Consider the following 17,466-nt stretch of genomic DNA (forward strand, 5'->3'; position numbering starts at 1 on the left):
GGGTTGTATACATTGCGAGTCTGCGTGAGTTTTCTGATATTATCTCGGTGCCAAAACAAAGTAGTCCAGCTGTCAAGTAAATAGTATGACTGCTTGCCATGCTTTGCTTGCAAGGTGAAATAAAGGGAACCGAAGCCTTTTGTCTCAGGACTGAGGTGGTCTCAAGTATAGATGCTTTTCCCGTCCTGTCCTGCACAAGCTGTTGATTTCCATCAGGTTTGATGGAACCCGCACCAAGGTCAAAGCAATACCATGACTGGATACCGAGCCTTCAGAGTGAGCAACAGAGGTCAGAAAGAGTTACAAAGCAGTGTTCATGTGCATAAATCAAGCAGAGATGTGCATTTCGACATTGTGTGTCTCCATGAAGTCGCATCTGCGTTTTCCGCGAGGAAGCTGAAGGGAGTCTTTGTCGTGTTTGTCGTCACAGTGAAGTCTAACAAACCTTCATCTCTGCTGGTTTGGCTCATCGATGACTGTGTTTGCGTATGTGTGCGTAAACCTGCGTCTGTGATTGATCCTGTGAGTCAGCGTGTGAGGGGGAGTGTGGGCTGAATGTGTTGACCTGGTTATCATGTTGTGCGGCACCTGGGAGTGTAGGCAGGGTGATACAGGTTTTAGAATGCGAGGTGCCAATCGAGCTGTGAAAATGGGAATTGAGTAGGGAAATGGGAATAGCTCCCCGCTGGTTTGTAACCTTTGCAATGTTGTTTGGAGTGTTCAGCATATGCATTCATCATTCATTCAATCAAAATGTGCGCGTGGCGTGTGTGTCCCTGTGGTTACATTATGAGATAGGGAACGTCTTGTGTGCCTGTAATTGTGTATGTGGGGTAGTGTGTATTTATGACAGCATGTCACACCCGTCTCCAAGCCCCAAGCCCTGGAACTGAATTGAATTAACCTAAATAAAGTCTAGTGTGTAGAGTACAGAGCACTTGAAAGGGAACAGCTGAGGGCTTGAGCTGAGGACTGTCTGAGTCTAAGACAGGATGCATGAGCACAGCGATGCTATGCAACATTACTCTGGGGTAAAAACTGCAGATAAACGAAAGCTTGTGACAGTTTTTGAACATTGGACACAATGGCTAATGTGCTACGCCCCTCCTCCAAGGCTTTCAGAGAGAGGGAGATGGAGCCAGTTCTGGGATCCTTGGCCGGCCTAGATAGCGCAGCAGCAGTGGCAGCAGCAACACCCATTAATGCGATTACAGCTTTTAGCGGGAGATTTTCAGGGCCAGTTTTCTTTTGAGGCGTCATTAGTTTGTCCTCCTTTCTTGTTCTCCACCGGTATGTCAGAAAACAAATGTACACATTCACAGCCATGAGCAACAGACAGCAAGACACTGTAACTGCTTATATACGCAGCCGTGAGCAACACATGCAGTGGTGCACAAATGCAATAATACACACATTAATATATGAGTATATAAGCAGGAAAATAGCATATATTTATGGCATATCCACATAGAGACCTCACTCTATATTCGCAAAAGAGAAAAAGTATAATTAGTCTTTATTTAAAGGATGATAAATTATTATTTCGTGTAGTTGGCGGTTCTCAGGACTTTCTGCTATGCAGTTTGAAAATCTTTTGATTAGCTATCCATGATGTTCATTATAATTCTGAAGCCTCTCTCATTATTCTTTGTAATCAAACAATGACTCCACAAAGACTCTCCTTTAATTTAAAACCCACACTTCCTGGCACACTTCCTGTCCATTAAGAGGTGCACTGCTGTCATTTCGGGTCTCATCTCTTAGCGGATTCCCAATCGGCTTGCTTAACATGTCTTTGACTTTTCGCGGCGATTTAACAAACCTTGGGGTGCTTCTTAGCTCCTCGCTGCAGCGGCTTCGTTTCATAAAGTCACCATTTATTAAACCTGAAGGCTAGACCGCAGCTCAAGCTGAGATATTGAGGTCATCTTGCAGGCAGAGGGAGAAAGAGATTGTCAGAGATAGAGGGAGGACACAAGCTGAGGTATCTGGTGTCATGCTATGATTTGGAAGGGTTTAGATGGACAGAGCCAGGTGTCTTAGTGGGGAGCGGTCTGCCTCAGTGGGCAGTATCACTGCCAGCATATAAGGTCTTTGGTTATCTTTGTTTGTGGACCAAGCAAGTTCACAAAAACAGTTTTGTTTTTTTTTTCTCACCTGAGTGTCTCAAACACATCTCACAGATGCAAGTTCGTATTTCCTCTTCAACTAATGGCTCTCAGGATGTGTGTCTGTACATCTGTGTGTTTGTGCTTTTGGAAGCATGTGCCTCTGTTCTCCAAGTATGTGTGTGTGTGTGTGTGCGCACGCGTAAGTGTGTGTGTGTGTGTGTGTGTATTGGTAGGCAGGATGAGCATCCCTTCTGTTACCGTTGCTGTCCCTTCATTTCACGCTCCGGCAGCTCCGCGTGAATCCTCTTCCCTTGGCTCATTATCAGTGCTGTTCAATGAACGTGCACCCCACCAGAATGCAGGGTAAAACCAAATCATTATTCAAGTATGGGGGTCAGTGTAGACATTGTGACTCTTTTGTTTAGTATATTTATGACTTTCCCTTCAGAAATAAGGATGCAGCACGCAGAGCACATCCCTGACCAACCTTATTTGGTGAGGTGGTCGATCGTCGAGCACCTGACCTGAGATTGATGAACACCAGCGGAGCGTCTGGTACCATTACTGAACGCTCATTGGTCCCTTCTCTCATTTTTCTTGGCAGGGTCCAGTGTGCGCGGAGCAGAATTCGGACACCTGCCGGACAACATTACAGTGCTGGAAGGAGAAAGCGTCACTTTGAGGTAACTCTTGAACCTACACCTGCACCTACTAATTACATGAAAAACATGTTTGTCTTTCCCCCACCTGCCATGCTGCTTTAATTGCCAATTCTCTGTCACGTAACTTCAATTACGCTTCCCACATTGTGCCATATTTTGCAGCTATCCTATACCTCATTGAATTATAATAGCTGTCAGATCTGGTTTGTGTCATCCCATCGCTCTGCAGTCACCTTCTCCTCTAACTTTGATGTAAAAATGATGATGCACAGGTCCGTTCAGTGGGTGGACCTCCTCTGCGTCCAACTAAATAACTGTGAGTGATAAAAGTAGAAATCATAGCTTTCCCCAACGAAGCAGAAAAAACGCCAACTTGCTTTTTTCCCCTTGTGTGGATGTGGTCTGGCTTGGCTGTATAAGCTCAGCAGGGAAAAAAAAAAGAAAAAAAAAAACACCCAAGTCAACATTATTTTCATCACCTTTAAGCCTACACCTCTCCAGATCTCTGAACAAAATCCTCTTTTAGTCCCTTTTTCCTTTTAAAGAAGAGTGGACCTTCAACTGAAATCAAATATGTTATTCTGAAGCCAAGTACTGTTCTGTCAATATTTGTTAACATCAACAAGTCTCTGTCAAAGTTGGAAATCAAAGCAGCACGTTGTTGATCTATGAGGTCATCACGACAGCCTGAAGCTGTTCTATTGATGTAGTGGGCAAGTCAGATTTCGTGAATTTATTTGTGTATTTTCACATGTAAACCTGGAAATTGAAGAGGGAAAAACCTGCACTTTCAATGTCACCTTGAATCTTTGCAGTGTGGTATCAGGAAAGCTGTGCAGTAGTGTTACATTACATGCATGTCTCTCTTGTTTCTGGCGGTAAACAGTGGTGCCAGCTCCCATGACTTACCGGTGCATAAACTTTTTCATGTTGCTGATTCTTTAAAGCAGCAGATTCCAACCTTTATGACGTTTGACCTTTTAAAGCAGAACTGTGCCATCACCGTTTTTGACCAGTATTATTCCCTCTGAGTTTGCTTTATTTGAATTAAACCCTTCTTCTGGCAGAAATACGTTTTCCTGTTTTGCTCGGAACCATCCCACCACCCCTCAGGTTTGTGCTACAACTCCTCGGGGCCCCGGCTCCAGGTTTAAACTGCAGTGCTTGGTTGGGTTTCAGAGCACAGAACTGCCTTTATTGCTTCATCAGTAGAGACGTGATGGCATATTTTGTAATCAAATGTGTGTGTAAGTTTAGTCTGCACACGACGGCCAATAGCTGACAAACAAAAGACTAAAGAGCTTTATAAATAAACTCCTTTTTCATGTAAAATCACTTTTGCCCAAGTGGCACAAATACTTGTGTTATGCTTGAGACAAGTCTGTTGTGTTAGCTTTGATGCGGGCCATTAAGAAGAGGCACATTTGATGCTATTATGGTGCTCATTTCCTCCGGGCTTGCAGTCCTGTAGCAACATCATCAGTGCAGAAGTGATTAATTTTAAAAATAGATTAATAGAGCGTTTGTACACAGATAATGAATTTTATGGTGGGATTTCATTTCTATATTGTCTCTTCATTTAAACCCAGCAGACACAAACCAAATCTTGAGGAAAATAATTGCTTTCTTCTTCTTTTCATTTATGTCCTAAGCTGTTATTGGTTCTGCTCTGAGGTCATGTGTCAACCTGAGCATCAGTCTAGTGCCTTGTAGCTTATTTGTTAAAGCTTTCCAAGCTTACCTGCACTGTATTATGCATTGTGGTGTCACTACCACTGACTTGGCAGGTGATCTAAGATCTACCTCAACACTGACATTTATCTGGGCCATATCAATTAAACATGAGGACTACAGAGGCATGTCCTCACGGTGAGTTGAAGCTGGGTAAGGACATCTAGTGGCCAAGCCAAGAACTGAAGTCACACCTTGGGGCCATGACTCCTCTTTTGAGGCATGCCGCATCTTGATTTACTGTGATTTAATGAAAACAACTTTACATTATTTTATTTCCCCTCTCTGCTCCTATTTCCACATATTTTTCCATTTATTGCCATCAACTTTAATCATGAGTTCACAGCCAGTTTTAGGTGAGCAGCCAGTTGACGTGCCTCTGGACTAGATTTGTATGCATCTTGGACTGTATTCATTTACTTACACACAAAACAAAGTAAGCTGTGAAGAGAATAATCCTAAATGACCGTCTGTCACTCAATGCTTTGCTCCCAAGCTGTTGACATCTCTACAACTGATTTCAGACGAGATTTTTTAGAATTTGACCCATTTTGTGGCACCTGCGTAATAGGAGTGGTGCATAATCATTTGTACTGTGTTACAAGCAGGTGACAAACAGCGGTGTACTGAGACAAGGGGAGGGAGGGGTGGGTGTTGCTTGTTTGTGATTGGCCAGTGAGCCCAGTCACACATGCAGCACGCTCTCGTGCACAACATGAATGGCACACAGGGGTAAGGAGAGGCTAGGTCGGACAGCCAGTAAAAACTTTGATGGTCCGCGGGCTCACCGATGCGGCAGCCCGCCGGGATTTGTCCCAGTATGCCAGATGGCCAGTACACCACCAGTGACAAATGAAAACCTGAATAACTCAGTGTAGAGACAGACAGATGTAGATGTTTGATTAGTCTGCAATGATGTGACTCATATGCTATGACCATTGCAGTCACTGTATTTCTACCCAGCTGAACATGTATGGGAGACTTTGGTCCGACGTGTGTTAAAACAGTGCTCACCATCAGGATCAAAAGACCAAAAAAGGGACTATTTTTTGGCACAATGGCAAATAAATTTCAAGATACTTGTGCAAGTTGTTTTTTCCACTGATATGTCACCAGTGATAAAGCACCTCTCAGCAGTATTTAGCATCCACCCTAAACATAACCTAACCCAACCTAACCATAACCCACCCTAACAGGCCTCTCACCTGTTGATCCCTTCCTGTCCTCTCACAGATGTCGGATCGACGAGGAGGTGACCCACAAGGCTTGGCTGAACCGCTCTAACATCCTTTTCACTGGGACAGACAAGTGGTCGCTGGACAAGCGCGTGACGCTGGCCAACAGTAACAACAGCGACTTCTCCATCCACATCGACAAGGTGCAAGTAACCGACGAGGGGCCCTACACCTGCACCTTCCAGGCCAATAACAAGCCCCGCATCGCCCACGTCTACCTCATTGTTCAAGGTAAGCAGATGGGTTGAGACAGAGTAGGAATCAGCTTTAAATAACTCTAAGGTGTTTACTGTATCCAGTGTAAGTGCTGGCTCATTTCCCTAATATACCCAGAATCTGCAGATTTGATTGCCACTGCGGATGCAAAAGAAATATGTGTGCACCCATGGTACTCTAAGCAGCTTTGGATAAAAACATCTGCTAAATGGCATAATTACGCATTTCGTCATTCATCCGAATGTAGTGCTGTCTATTAGGTGTGATTGAGGTTTGACATCAGGGGAAGCGATTAAGATTTTCTGTGGTTACTTTCCAAAGTTGCTTTTCTGTTAAGTCATTCTTAAATGGATGCTTAAGTTTCTGATTGGCAGCTAAGTAGTTCATGTTTTTTATGATGTTTGATCATTTAAGGTTGGTGTTTGTGGTGATCAAAATGTAATTGCTTGATTATGTCTTGTACGCTCAGTGGGCCCACGCGTACATGTGTCTTGTAAAGCAAGGTGCAGGTGACAGATAACCAGAAAGTCTGTCGCAATAAGAAGGCTGAGTCCGAGCCCATTTGTCATTTCCATGTGGCCAGTTGGGTTACTTGTCTTAATAAACAGAAAGTTAGGCAGATCAGATGGATGAGGATGCGTGCGGAGGAGATGAGGTACACAAGGGGGCTGTCCGAGCTGGCTGACTAAATAACTGACAGTGCAGGACCACGACTGGGGCTCAGTCATCAAGTCAGTAGCTAAGTGAGTGAGAGCCTGACTGATCCTGAGTGACACGATGAATTGGCGCAGGACTGCCCAGAGGATGGATCTCAGACCTTTTCCCCCCCTGCATGTGTTAATTTTTATGCATATTTTGGACTGTGTGCAGTGCAGATTGCAGTTATTCACCACCAGCAGGGTGAAACTGAAAACTTTTAACAGGATATATTCAGTACATTCTGCTGGAACGAAAACACAAGGCCTGGCTCTCAGCTCACAGGTGGCAGAGACAATGTTAGCCGCTTACAAACAGAGTTTTCACATCGCACTGCAGCCAAACAAACGCTCTTGTCTGCAGGGTCCAAAGCTTGGCACAGATGACCATATATACCTAATTCCAAGTTGCCTGCAATTTCAGCCGTAGCTTGATATCACACAAAATAATTACACCCTCAAGTCAGTGCGTCAAGCAGGAGCAGCCTCACCGACGCTCCAATCTGTGCTTTATCGCTGCAAGTATTCAACTCTAGCAAGATAGAAAAAAATGGGATCCTCAGTAGATGTTCTCACAAAAAAAAGCAATCTTGGGGCCAAGTTCATTAAAAACAATGATAATGGGCCATTTAAATTCAAGGGCCATCTTGTTATCAAACTAAGTACTTGCATAGTCCTCTAACACTGTGTGAGTTTGGGGTAAAAACGACATTCAAGGGTGGTCCTTCACTTCCAAACAAGAAGTGAAAATTCTGACTGCCACCTCTGTAAATGTCCTTTCTTAAAGATCAAATTAGATTAGATGTCAGGAGAAGGAGATTTTAATGCCCATTTGCAGCCATTTAGAATTCAGTGCATTTTAAGTAGACGGTCAAGCATATTGTTGCACAGTTGAGTAAGCACTCAGGCACAGATCATTAATCAACTGATTGCCTGTCTGTCTTAGGTGCAGGGATTTGAATCCGACGTTAAACACCTTAATAATAGTCTGTAAGGCCACACCTTATCAATAATTTATGAAATGAAAGGGGATTTTGAGGTCATATTTTAATAGCATGATCTTGTTTTTCAGTGCCGGCCAGAATCGTCAACATCTCCAAAAACGTGTCGGTGAACGAAGGAGAGAATGTAAACCTCTACTGTCTGGCAGTGGGTCGACCTGAGCCCACCGTCACCTGGAAAGACCAGAAATGTAAGCTACCCCCTCTTGTTTGCTCGTCTTCAGATCCGGAGATGTCGCGTTCACAGCTTCACCTTTATCTCGCCGTCTTCACGTTCATCCCAAACCCTGTTCTGCCTTTTTTTTTTTCCCGTCCATCCTAAAGGCTTATCAGCATTCAGCTCATGTCCACGTCTTTATCCCCAATTCCTGTGTCATCGTTCTTAAACCCAGCTGTTTAGTCTGTCCCCATCTTAAATTCATAGTCCCGTATTTTCCCCATGTCCCAATGTTTTGTCCCAAATAACCACACATTATACATAATTATCCCCAGCGCGCCACCTGTAATCATCAGCATCTGTCTTCATCCACCCTGTCAACCAGCATCACGATGCCAGCTGATGCTAACAGCCACTTTTGGCATTAAATCAGCTATTTTTAGCTTCCGCCGGTGTGTGGAATCAGAACTAGTTCAGGGTGGTCAGGATGCACAGCTTGATAGATGAAGTGAAATACATGATTCAATCAGCACAGCATTTATTTCCTATCTGTTCCCATTTTTGTCACCACTAATGTCCGAAGTCAGGCAAATAACCATTGCGTGGCCTCTGGAGATTGTATGGTTTTAGGTTTTATTAGAACTGTAATGGTAGTGCTGTGTAATCTGTCTGGCACATAAAGGAAATTGCTATGCTCTGAATATACCACAGTGCTATGACTCAGTATTCCTAAGTGTATTTTACTCTGGTAATTGTTGGCATTTAAGCAAAAATGCTTGTCTATTTTGACTTATGCAGTGTTCTAATACAAGGTTTGTTGTTCCTGTGAGTTTGGACTGAATAGACGTGCAAGCCGCTTTGTTTTCGGAGACAGGTTATCGTATTATCTTCACTGTGACAGGGTGCTTTGGAGGATGATGGGACTGTACTGTGATCCGCTTTTTGTTGTTGTCTTTATTGATTGGGATGAATTGCTTGCATACCTCAGGAGCTCTGTGACCTCTTTAGTGACATATGAACACAGAATTGTGTTTGTTGTGTGTGTCAAGGGTGCGTGTGCGTGCCAAAAAGTTCCAACATATCTTAGATTGATGTTTTGAATATGGCAAATGAGATTCATTGAGACTTCTAACAGATCAAGGATTATTATGATATGCTTTTCACTGTTTTGAAAGTCAAATAATAGACTCTCTGTGAGGCTGGCATCGCATCAGTGTCACCAAAGTCATGGTTTAAGCATTTTCACACAATAGTACTGGCTGTGTTGTAGCTTGACTACAGCAGCAGCAAAGCAAGCGATCAAATGCTGCACAGAGACAGCAGTAATAAATAGGTCAGTGTGAACAGCTTCTCAACATTATGTAATTATACTGTTAGGCCAATAAATGCACAACCTACAGTATACTCTGCTGCTGTGCTTACAGACAGCTTTGGGCTTGCTCAGAGGTCTGTTCCTCCTTGTCTCTCCTTTGTATGTCCCTGGGTTAGCCTGCTGCGCATGCAGTGTCCTTCTCTGCACAGTTAGTGTTTGTGAACCCGCACAGCGCAGTACCTCGGGCAGGGACAGGCAGGAGAGGAGAGAAGGAAAGCAGGCACGGATGCACACCTGCAGCAAACACACACATACAACCTTAGATCACAAACTCCATGCAGTTGTCCTCACTTGCAAGCCTACAGCATTTCTCCTCTGTCAGCAGTAATCCTCCCTCTCTAACCGCCCCCACCATCTCACACAGCCTCCCACTCCCTCCTCTAGCTCTCTCCCCCCATAACCCCTCAGCTTGTAGAGAGAGAGAGATAGGGGCCGCATTGCTATTCCGTGGGAGTCTCTGCAACCGAGCCATCAGTTGCAGGAGACCAGGGGCGGTGGAGGAAGGGGGAGTGGACGAGCCCAAAGAAACAGCAAGAAGCTGCCAGCCATCTGTCCCCATTACTCAGAGACCGCATAGAGAAACTGCAAGGAGGAGGGTGGGTGGTGAGGAGAACAGTGCACATGGAGGTTGGGTGGAAAATGTGCGTGCGTCAGGAGGTGGTGGGATAGGAGGAGGTGCACCTCTTAGGAGGTGAAACAAAGAGCTGCGAAAAGTCTTCGACCCCTTGCAACTTGTCCTCATAGCTCCAAGAGTCCTCACTCACAGATAGTGATGCTGCTTTGCACTGCTGTCTGCAGACACCGCCTCCTTCGTCTTCACCAAAGCAAAGATACAATCTGTCGCACCCATTCACTCTCACTGGCATCCATCAGTTGACCCACTCAGAGACATACAGGCATTCTGTCTCATTCAGTGAAATACAGCAGAGCATCAGAGCCTTATCATTTGACATCCCATCCGTTAAAATACACAGGCTTAGCATGAATGAATGGATGATTGTGGTGCTCAGGAGGAGGGGAAGCAGGAACATGCTTTTCACTAAGAAGCCAGCAATATGATGAGAAGCACGTATACGTGTGGAAGTGTATGATTCCTGAGATTGGTTAAATAATTTGGGAGGTGTGACATTGCTGGTATGTGTTGTGTGGATCCAAAAGTTTGACTCAACAACAGAGCAGGTAGGATTGAAAAGGGAGGCCAAAGGCTGGACACAGGCGAGCAGTCGGCAGAGGAAAACAAACCCAAAAAGCAGACAGGTAGAAAAAAAATAGAAAACTTAAGCAGGAAGGCGCAGAAGCTGGACCACCACAACAGCATGGATAATCTGGCAGAGGACGAGTGCTTGTGTGTGGGTGTATATACTGAGTGGGGTTGATGAGGGACAGGTGTGGCTGGATGAGAGAATGAATAGCAGGTGTGCAGGTTGGGTGTAGAAATCAGATGATTGGAAAAGGCAGGAAAGTCTGAAGGGATCCAGCCAACAGGTGGACGGAGAAACAGTGCTGCCAGAGAGAGCTGACAAGTTTATTCCTCAGCTGTGAAATTTCCTGCTCAGCATGCGGTTCTTTAATAAACAAATGTAAGGGCTCCTTTAGCAAAATGTCTTAAAGATTAAGGCTGAGAATATTCTAGGTTTTCGTTCCCTTCAAAACAAGAAAAAACAATACCAACAGTCCAACAGCTTTCCTGTCCTTTGGCTCTCATCCACCAGCCCATGTGTCCAAACTGAAGACATTAATTTTGACAAACTGGTCCTGAATATGCAGATAAATCATTTCCTGCAGTGTTTAGCGAACATTACTCAAACAGGACTAATAGTGCTGCAGGAACATGCCACCCAGTGCGTGTTGTATTAATATTTGGACAATAACGGAGGTCTGTAGCACAGAGGAATATCAGGCTTTAGAAGGATCCACTCATTGTTTTTGTCATATGATTCGTTGATCATATTGATGTAGACATCAGCCACAAAGTCCAGTATTGGTCTTGTAGAAACAAAGGGAATATATCTGAAGAAAGCTTGTGGGGTAACCTACTTGGAGCGTGGGCAGGGCACGGTGGCCTTCCTGGTTTTTCTACTGTAGCTTCATTTAGCTCAACTAACACACATTTCAACCCTTTCCTCTTCCAAATGACAGGTTTTGCAGCCTGTCAGCCTGTCTATTCTTCTGTTTTAACCCAACATCAGACCCATCTGCCTTGATGGTAGTTTTTGTAATGGAAATGGATAAGAGGGGCTGAGAAATCAAGTGCCCCGATGATCTAGTCTGGCTCAAAGTGCTGCCAGGAAAATAGAGTGCGGTTTCACCGTAGGGTAGGCCAGAACCCCTGATCCCCCTCCTCCTCTTATTCATACACCCCCCTCTCCTCTCAGGTGCAATCCAACTATCTCTGGTGGTCAGGAGTCAGGCTCCTTCAAAAGCCATAAGTGGTTGATGGAGCTGTATTTTACAGGCCATTGTAGGAGTGCCAGGGGCCGGTTCCAGTCAGATATGATCTCCCACCAAAGTGGAGAGAGGCGTGCGATGCCAGTCCAGAGATCTCAAGGGATGAAGAGGGAGGGGAAGAAAGGCAGAGCGAGAAGGCCGCTTTGCACTGTCATATTACATCACACATAGGTGCTGCCTGGGGATGAAAAGTCCATGAAAGAACCACCACACATCAAATACCCAACATGACTTATCTCCATTTCCCTCTTTATGTTGCTGTTTCTCTCTTCTTCCTCTATCTTTATATCTGTGTATCTCTTTCAGTCTCTTGCTCTCAAATTACCACTCTCTGTATCTGTAATGCGCTCTCTAGTGCTCAGTTGCTCTCATTTTTTATTTTCTTTGTCCTTTTTATTTCTTGGAAGTCATCTGTAACAGCCTTGTGTGTAATTTCTCCAGCGCTAGTTGTCTGAGTCGATCTTTTTCTCCCCCTTTTCCCCTCCGTGCCTTCACAGCTTCCCCCCTCTGGCAAAGTTGGGTGCTCTGCCTGCCTGACAGAGATGTCACACGAGAGCTATATTTATTAGACTAATGGAATGAGTGAATAGTATTGCACCCACCCCACCCCATCACCCGGCGCCTGCCCACACTCGCTCGGGTGGCACAAGCAGCCATCACCGCGCCTGTCGCTCGCTGCTCAGCCTCTGTCGCAGCAGCTGCAAATAATCGTCTCCAGCTCAGTAGCCGCACTAATAATCCTCCAGTATAATCTTCAATTAGAACCGCCGCGCTAATCTCTGACAGGAATAATCATGGCGTTTAGTGTCTTTTTTGTATGTGTGTGTGTGTTTGTGCCGGTGTTGCTCACAAACGTGCTCAGGCGCCGTTTGCGTGTTTGCGAGGGGAAGTAAAGGTCCACTGATTGATAGTGGTTGTGGGTATGTTTGGGAGGAGGGGGGGGGGGACTTTGCAAGGGAAAAGTGAGCTGCAATTTAAGAGCTGGATTTCCTTGTTAGTGGTGAGATTATATATTATGTCGTGTTCCACTGTCTGACTTCTTTAATGGGGTAAAGGCGAAGGAAAAAAAAGGGGCCTAATGGTTTTGGATGCTGTGAGACAGCTGGCTGCTAAGGCTCGCAGGGAGGAGGAGGAGGGTGCACTCTCACTCTCATTCTTCTTCTTCTTCTCTCTCTGCCACCGTCGATCCAATAACAACCCCGACATCCATTCCCTCACATGAAGGAGCAATAACTTGTAGCCCATCCCTTCGACTCCCCCCTCCGAAGAGATTCCGTGGCTGTTTGTCGCCCGCGGAAACACAGTGAAAAGCGCGAGACTAGACTAATTTGGTTTTGGGGGCACCTGGGAGTTTGTCAACATCAAATAACAGCCAAATATTCTTCTCACTACGTAATGTAGTGAACAAGCCGTCACCCCCTGGTGTATCCGCAGCTTGGAAGGAAAGCGTACAATTTCCCCTGACACTATAAAAGTAATGGTGTCACTGCTGTCAAATCATGTTTATTTACTTTGCATCAATACAAACATTATTTTACTGAATAAACCAGCTTGAGGCCCTTAGTTTGGGTAATGAGAGTCAGTTTTTCGTGATTACAGATATGTCATTAGACCTTGTCGATAATTCAACATCGCCTTTTTTTGTGGATTTGTATTCTTATTAATTTCATGTCTTTGCTTTCTGTTGCCCAAGCAGCAAATTTTAATTAAGAATAAGCTAAATATATGTCAGCAGTTGAGAAGTATCCCAGAATACTCTCTAAATATACATCTTGTTATATATGTGCATCCATGTCTCCCCCATCGCTCTTAAATCATCGCTGTGTCGCGTCCACCTGCGGCTGAATCTCACATCAGTAGCTCTTTGCATTCGATATATATAGAGTGACCTTTGACCTCTCCCTTATATGAATAGATGGGTTGGTGAGTGAGGGGGAGTTCCTGGACATCACAGAGATTAAGAGGCAGCAGGCCGAGGACTATGAATGCATCACCAACAACGGAGTGGCTCCGCCCGACCAGCGCAAGGTCAAAGTCACGGTCAACTGTGAGTATCGCTCTCTGCGCCACACAACAGCCCAGAGGTGATAATTCAGCTCGCACTGGACCTCCCATGTTAGCACACTGATGTATTAATGATACTGTATATGTAAATACTGTAGATGCATTATTATGTATGAATTCATACATCTTAATTTTGCCTTCTCCGGGGGTTTTTCAACCTTGTTTGCAACCCCGAGCTGACCTGACTTGACTTGAATGCAGACGTATATTAATTGCTGAATTCCCGCCTTCTGTTTGTTCATGCTTCCCTCCCTGGTTTTCTCCGACAGATCCCCCCATGATCACAGATATGAAGAACATGCCAGCACATTTGGGCAAGACAGCCATCTTGCGCTGTGAAGCCATGGCGGTCCCACCAGCTGCCTTTGAGTGGTACAGAGACGACCACAGGTGAGACCACTCGGAGGGTTCAATGCTCATTTTTCTGAGTTTTAAAAATGCTCTGCAGAGAGGAATAATCCAAAAACACCGGCCTTGCATTTTAGCGCTGATGTGGAAAGCCGAGCTTTTGAAACAATGACGTGGGCCTGCTCAGACACAGTTGGCGGCTGTAGCGCTGAAGGGAAGAAGACAACCTTCCACAGTCAACACACTCACTTTAAATGCCAGTAAAGACGATCACATACTGTAGGTGTCGGCATTAACCGGCATTTTTGATTTGTGACTGTGACATTTATTGTTCAGCGTCTCAGTGCAGCAGCACAGGAATAACAGTGCTGCCGGTTAACATGTAGCATTTATGAGCCTCAGACAAATCACCGTTTTATGCCAATCAGTTGTCTGAGTAATGAGAACAGTTATATTGCGAGTTCAGAAACATTAAAACACAGTATACAGTAGGTGATCCCAGAGAAGAGGAGACAACAGAACAGATTTAACCGGCTTTAACCAGCTGTATCTGCCTCTCCTCTTAGATAATTTGTTGTTTGCCAACCAAAAGAGGGTGAAAAAGAGATTATTGTTTTGGCATTTCGGTGTGGACAGATATATTTTAAAAAATGATCTCACAAAGCTTCTCACTTTCACACATAAACACCACTTTCAGATTCAGCCGGCATACTTTGGACGACGTCTTGGCCGCTGTCCATTTGCTTAACCTCTGACACCAGCATTGGTCTGAGATAATCATGTATGTTTTTGCCGTCTCTGGAGAAATATTAGCTTGTTGGAAACCTATTTGCTCTCTATTACCTACACATAATCTGTCCTTCCAAGTTTGTAAAAGGTCCCAGAGAGCATAGAAGAGCGAGGGTGATTTGGCATCAGGCAAAGCAAGACGCAGAAGTACTTAGACAAGCTTTTGCCAGCCAGATAGAGCTGTTAATAGAGTATAATGGGCCCCAGCAGGAGGTCTCTGTTATTTATGGACTGTTAGATTTCACTATTAGTACAAGGTGAGACAGAAACGATGTGTGGAGGGGGACTATGTTGCTCGTCTCTGGAGAGACGGAGAAAAAAAGCCTCTTAGCTGGGATGAGTCACTAGGTGTGATGTTATGTTGTGTTATCTCTCCTTTTCTGTCACACTCTTTTTCTCTTTTTCTTCCTGCTTCCTTCCTTCGCTTTTCCTCCCCCACCACCACCACCACCACCACCCAGGCCGGTAGAGAGTGACAACACCCTGAGGATCAAAAACGAGAAGACGCGCTCGCTGTTGCTGTTCACCAATGTGACAGAGAAACACTTTGGAAACTACACCTGCTTCGCCTCGAACCGTCTGGGGGCTTCCAACGCCAGCATGCTGCTGTTTCGTAAGTTATCGCACAGAACTAGATGCAGGTGCATGCACACAGTGACACGGTGTGCAAACCCAAGCTTTGACGAATACGAAAGCACGCTCACGTTTATCTCATGTGACTATCAATCGGGGGCAAGGATACGAACAGACGTGACACACTTCCACAAGACGACACGTATGCGTCAACACACTGGTTTTCCCCCTCCGCCCCGTCTCGTTTTCTGCTCTGCGCAAAGCACAGCAGTTCCTCAGCCCTCTCCTCCCTCCTTCTCCCCATTTTCGTTATTCTCCGCCCCATTAAAGCTTTGCTTGCCTATAATACCGTCCCTCTCTCTCTCCCTCTCACTGGTTCACGCTCTCACCCTCCATCTCTCGTTCGTACACATTCCTGCATGCACACACACAGGCTGTCGCTCCGCTCCGTCCCGTTACGCAAGAAGTTGTCATTTCACTCCAAGCCCAATTCACATTAACTGTCCCCAATGAGCGATTTCCTACCCTTCCATTTCCCGCCACCCTCCCTCCTCCCCTTTAGTGCATTCGGCATTACCATCTTAAGTGAGTCCTTCATCTATCCCCTTTCTTCTTTCATTCCTTTACCCATTATCTCGGCCAGTCTCCCTTCAATGACTCACTCCCCCGTCAGACGCATACATCTTCCTGCTCTCTTTTTCCAACACCGCTGCCTCTTCTGTCAGCCTATCTCTCCATCATCTGTCCTTCTGCCTCCTCTTTCCCTCCTAATCTCCTCCTGCCATCATTAGAACACAACAAACCCTTTTTTGTTCTGGACCAGGCACGGAAAATCGGACCATAATCGGATACTTTTGTGGCATTCCCATTGATAGGCTGTCCCTCACCGTCACTGCCTCCCATGACTTTGTTTCCCTGCTTTTGTACCTCTTTGTTCACCATTTTAAAGGTGCTACATGGAGCATTTTAATATCAACAACCCACTATCACATCAAAATTGGCACATTATCGCAATTACCCTGAAGCAATGAGGGTAATTACTGAGACCATTGGCAGCCTGTGCTAGCTTCCACTCCACTCTGTCACATTATAAGGCACCAGGTTAGATTTTGGAAATCTACTAGACTGCCTAATAGCACAAAAGAGGAAAAGAGAGCGCATATAAGGATTTCTTGCAATTGTCCTCCAAATCATGGTGTAATTTTGTGCCCCAAATACAGTACTCTTGAAGGTATATTGAATAATCGTTTTTTTTTTTTTTGCTTTCTTGAGAACAGTTCTCTGGTTATCACTACAGCATTTAACAGCTTTGTTAAACTTGAGATTGACCAAGTTAACATACCAAATTACATAATTTAATAGACTTGGACGTTTTGACTTGTCAAACAGGTTTAACTTCATTAATGGATCCCGATTAGCCTCCGCTGAGTAGTTGTTAGTCTTCCTGGGGTCGTCATTTACACAGCAATAACATAACTGTGTCCTATACCCATGACTTCCATTGATTTCAGTTTAGCCTCCACTGTTAGCTAGAACAGTCGTTTGTGCAGCTCGCACACATTATACAGAAATAAGAGCGACCCTGACAGCTCTGCTCTGTACAGTCTAAAGTTTTTTAACAATATTTTTCAGCAGCACTTGACCAAATCACAAGGTGGTAGTTCAGGTGTGACAAATCTGCAGAACATTTCTTTGAGATATTGTCCCATTTCTTTTCTATGGTGGCCAGCGAGGGCAAACACGCTCAAAACATTTCCTTCAGGAGAAATGTTCTGCTGCTTCAGACATGATGCCAATTCAAAAACTCATAAAAAATAAATCCAAAACAAATACAACAACGAAACAACAACGTCCTGCAAATGAGCAAAAGAGTTTGTCTGTTTTACACTTCATATTGTTTCTGTATTTGCAGCGTTTGTAATATATTTGTGTTGGCATTCTGCAGCCTGTCTTTTCATTCGCAGAACACTTCCATTGTTGTATTTGTTCTGGATTTTCATGTGTTTTTGAACTGCCATCGTTTCTGAAGCTGCAGCATTTTTCTCAGAACAGAAACGTTTTGTG

General features: G+C 44.8%; 1 protein-coding gene across 1 annotated transcript in view; it reads left to right on the plus strand.

The window, feature by feature from the left end:
• The window catches only part of iglon5 (IgLON family member 5), a 97,632-nt gene that overhangs the window by 72,252 nt on the left and 7,914 nt on the right, over positions 1–17,466 (plus strand). Inside the window, exons 2-7 of the mRNA XM_076738091.1 lie at positions 2,716–2,794; positions 5,738–5,970; positions 7,723–7,842; positions 13,544–13,675; positions 13,962–14,082; positions 15,291–15,442. Of these exons, the coding sequence (XP_076594206.1) occupies positions 2,716–2,794; positions 5,738–5,970; positions 7,723–7,842; positions 13,544–13,675; positions 13,962–14,082; positions 15,291–15,442 (837 nt within the window). The remainder of the gene's footprint in view (positions 1–2,715; positions 2,795–5,737; positions 5,971–7,722; positions 7,843–13,543; positions 13,676–13,961; positions 14,083–15,290; positions 15,443–17,466) is intronic.

This window comes from Chaetodon auriga, chromosome 8, assembly GCF_051107435.1.
Source record: "Chaetodon auriga isolate fChaAug3 chromosome 8, fChaAug3.hap1, whole genome shotgun sequence".
Taxonomy (NCBI): domain Eukaryota; kingdom Metazoa; phylum Chordata; class Actinopteri; order Chaetodontiformes; family Chaetodontidae; genus Chaetodon; species Chaetodon auriga.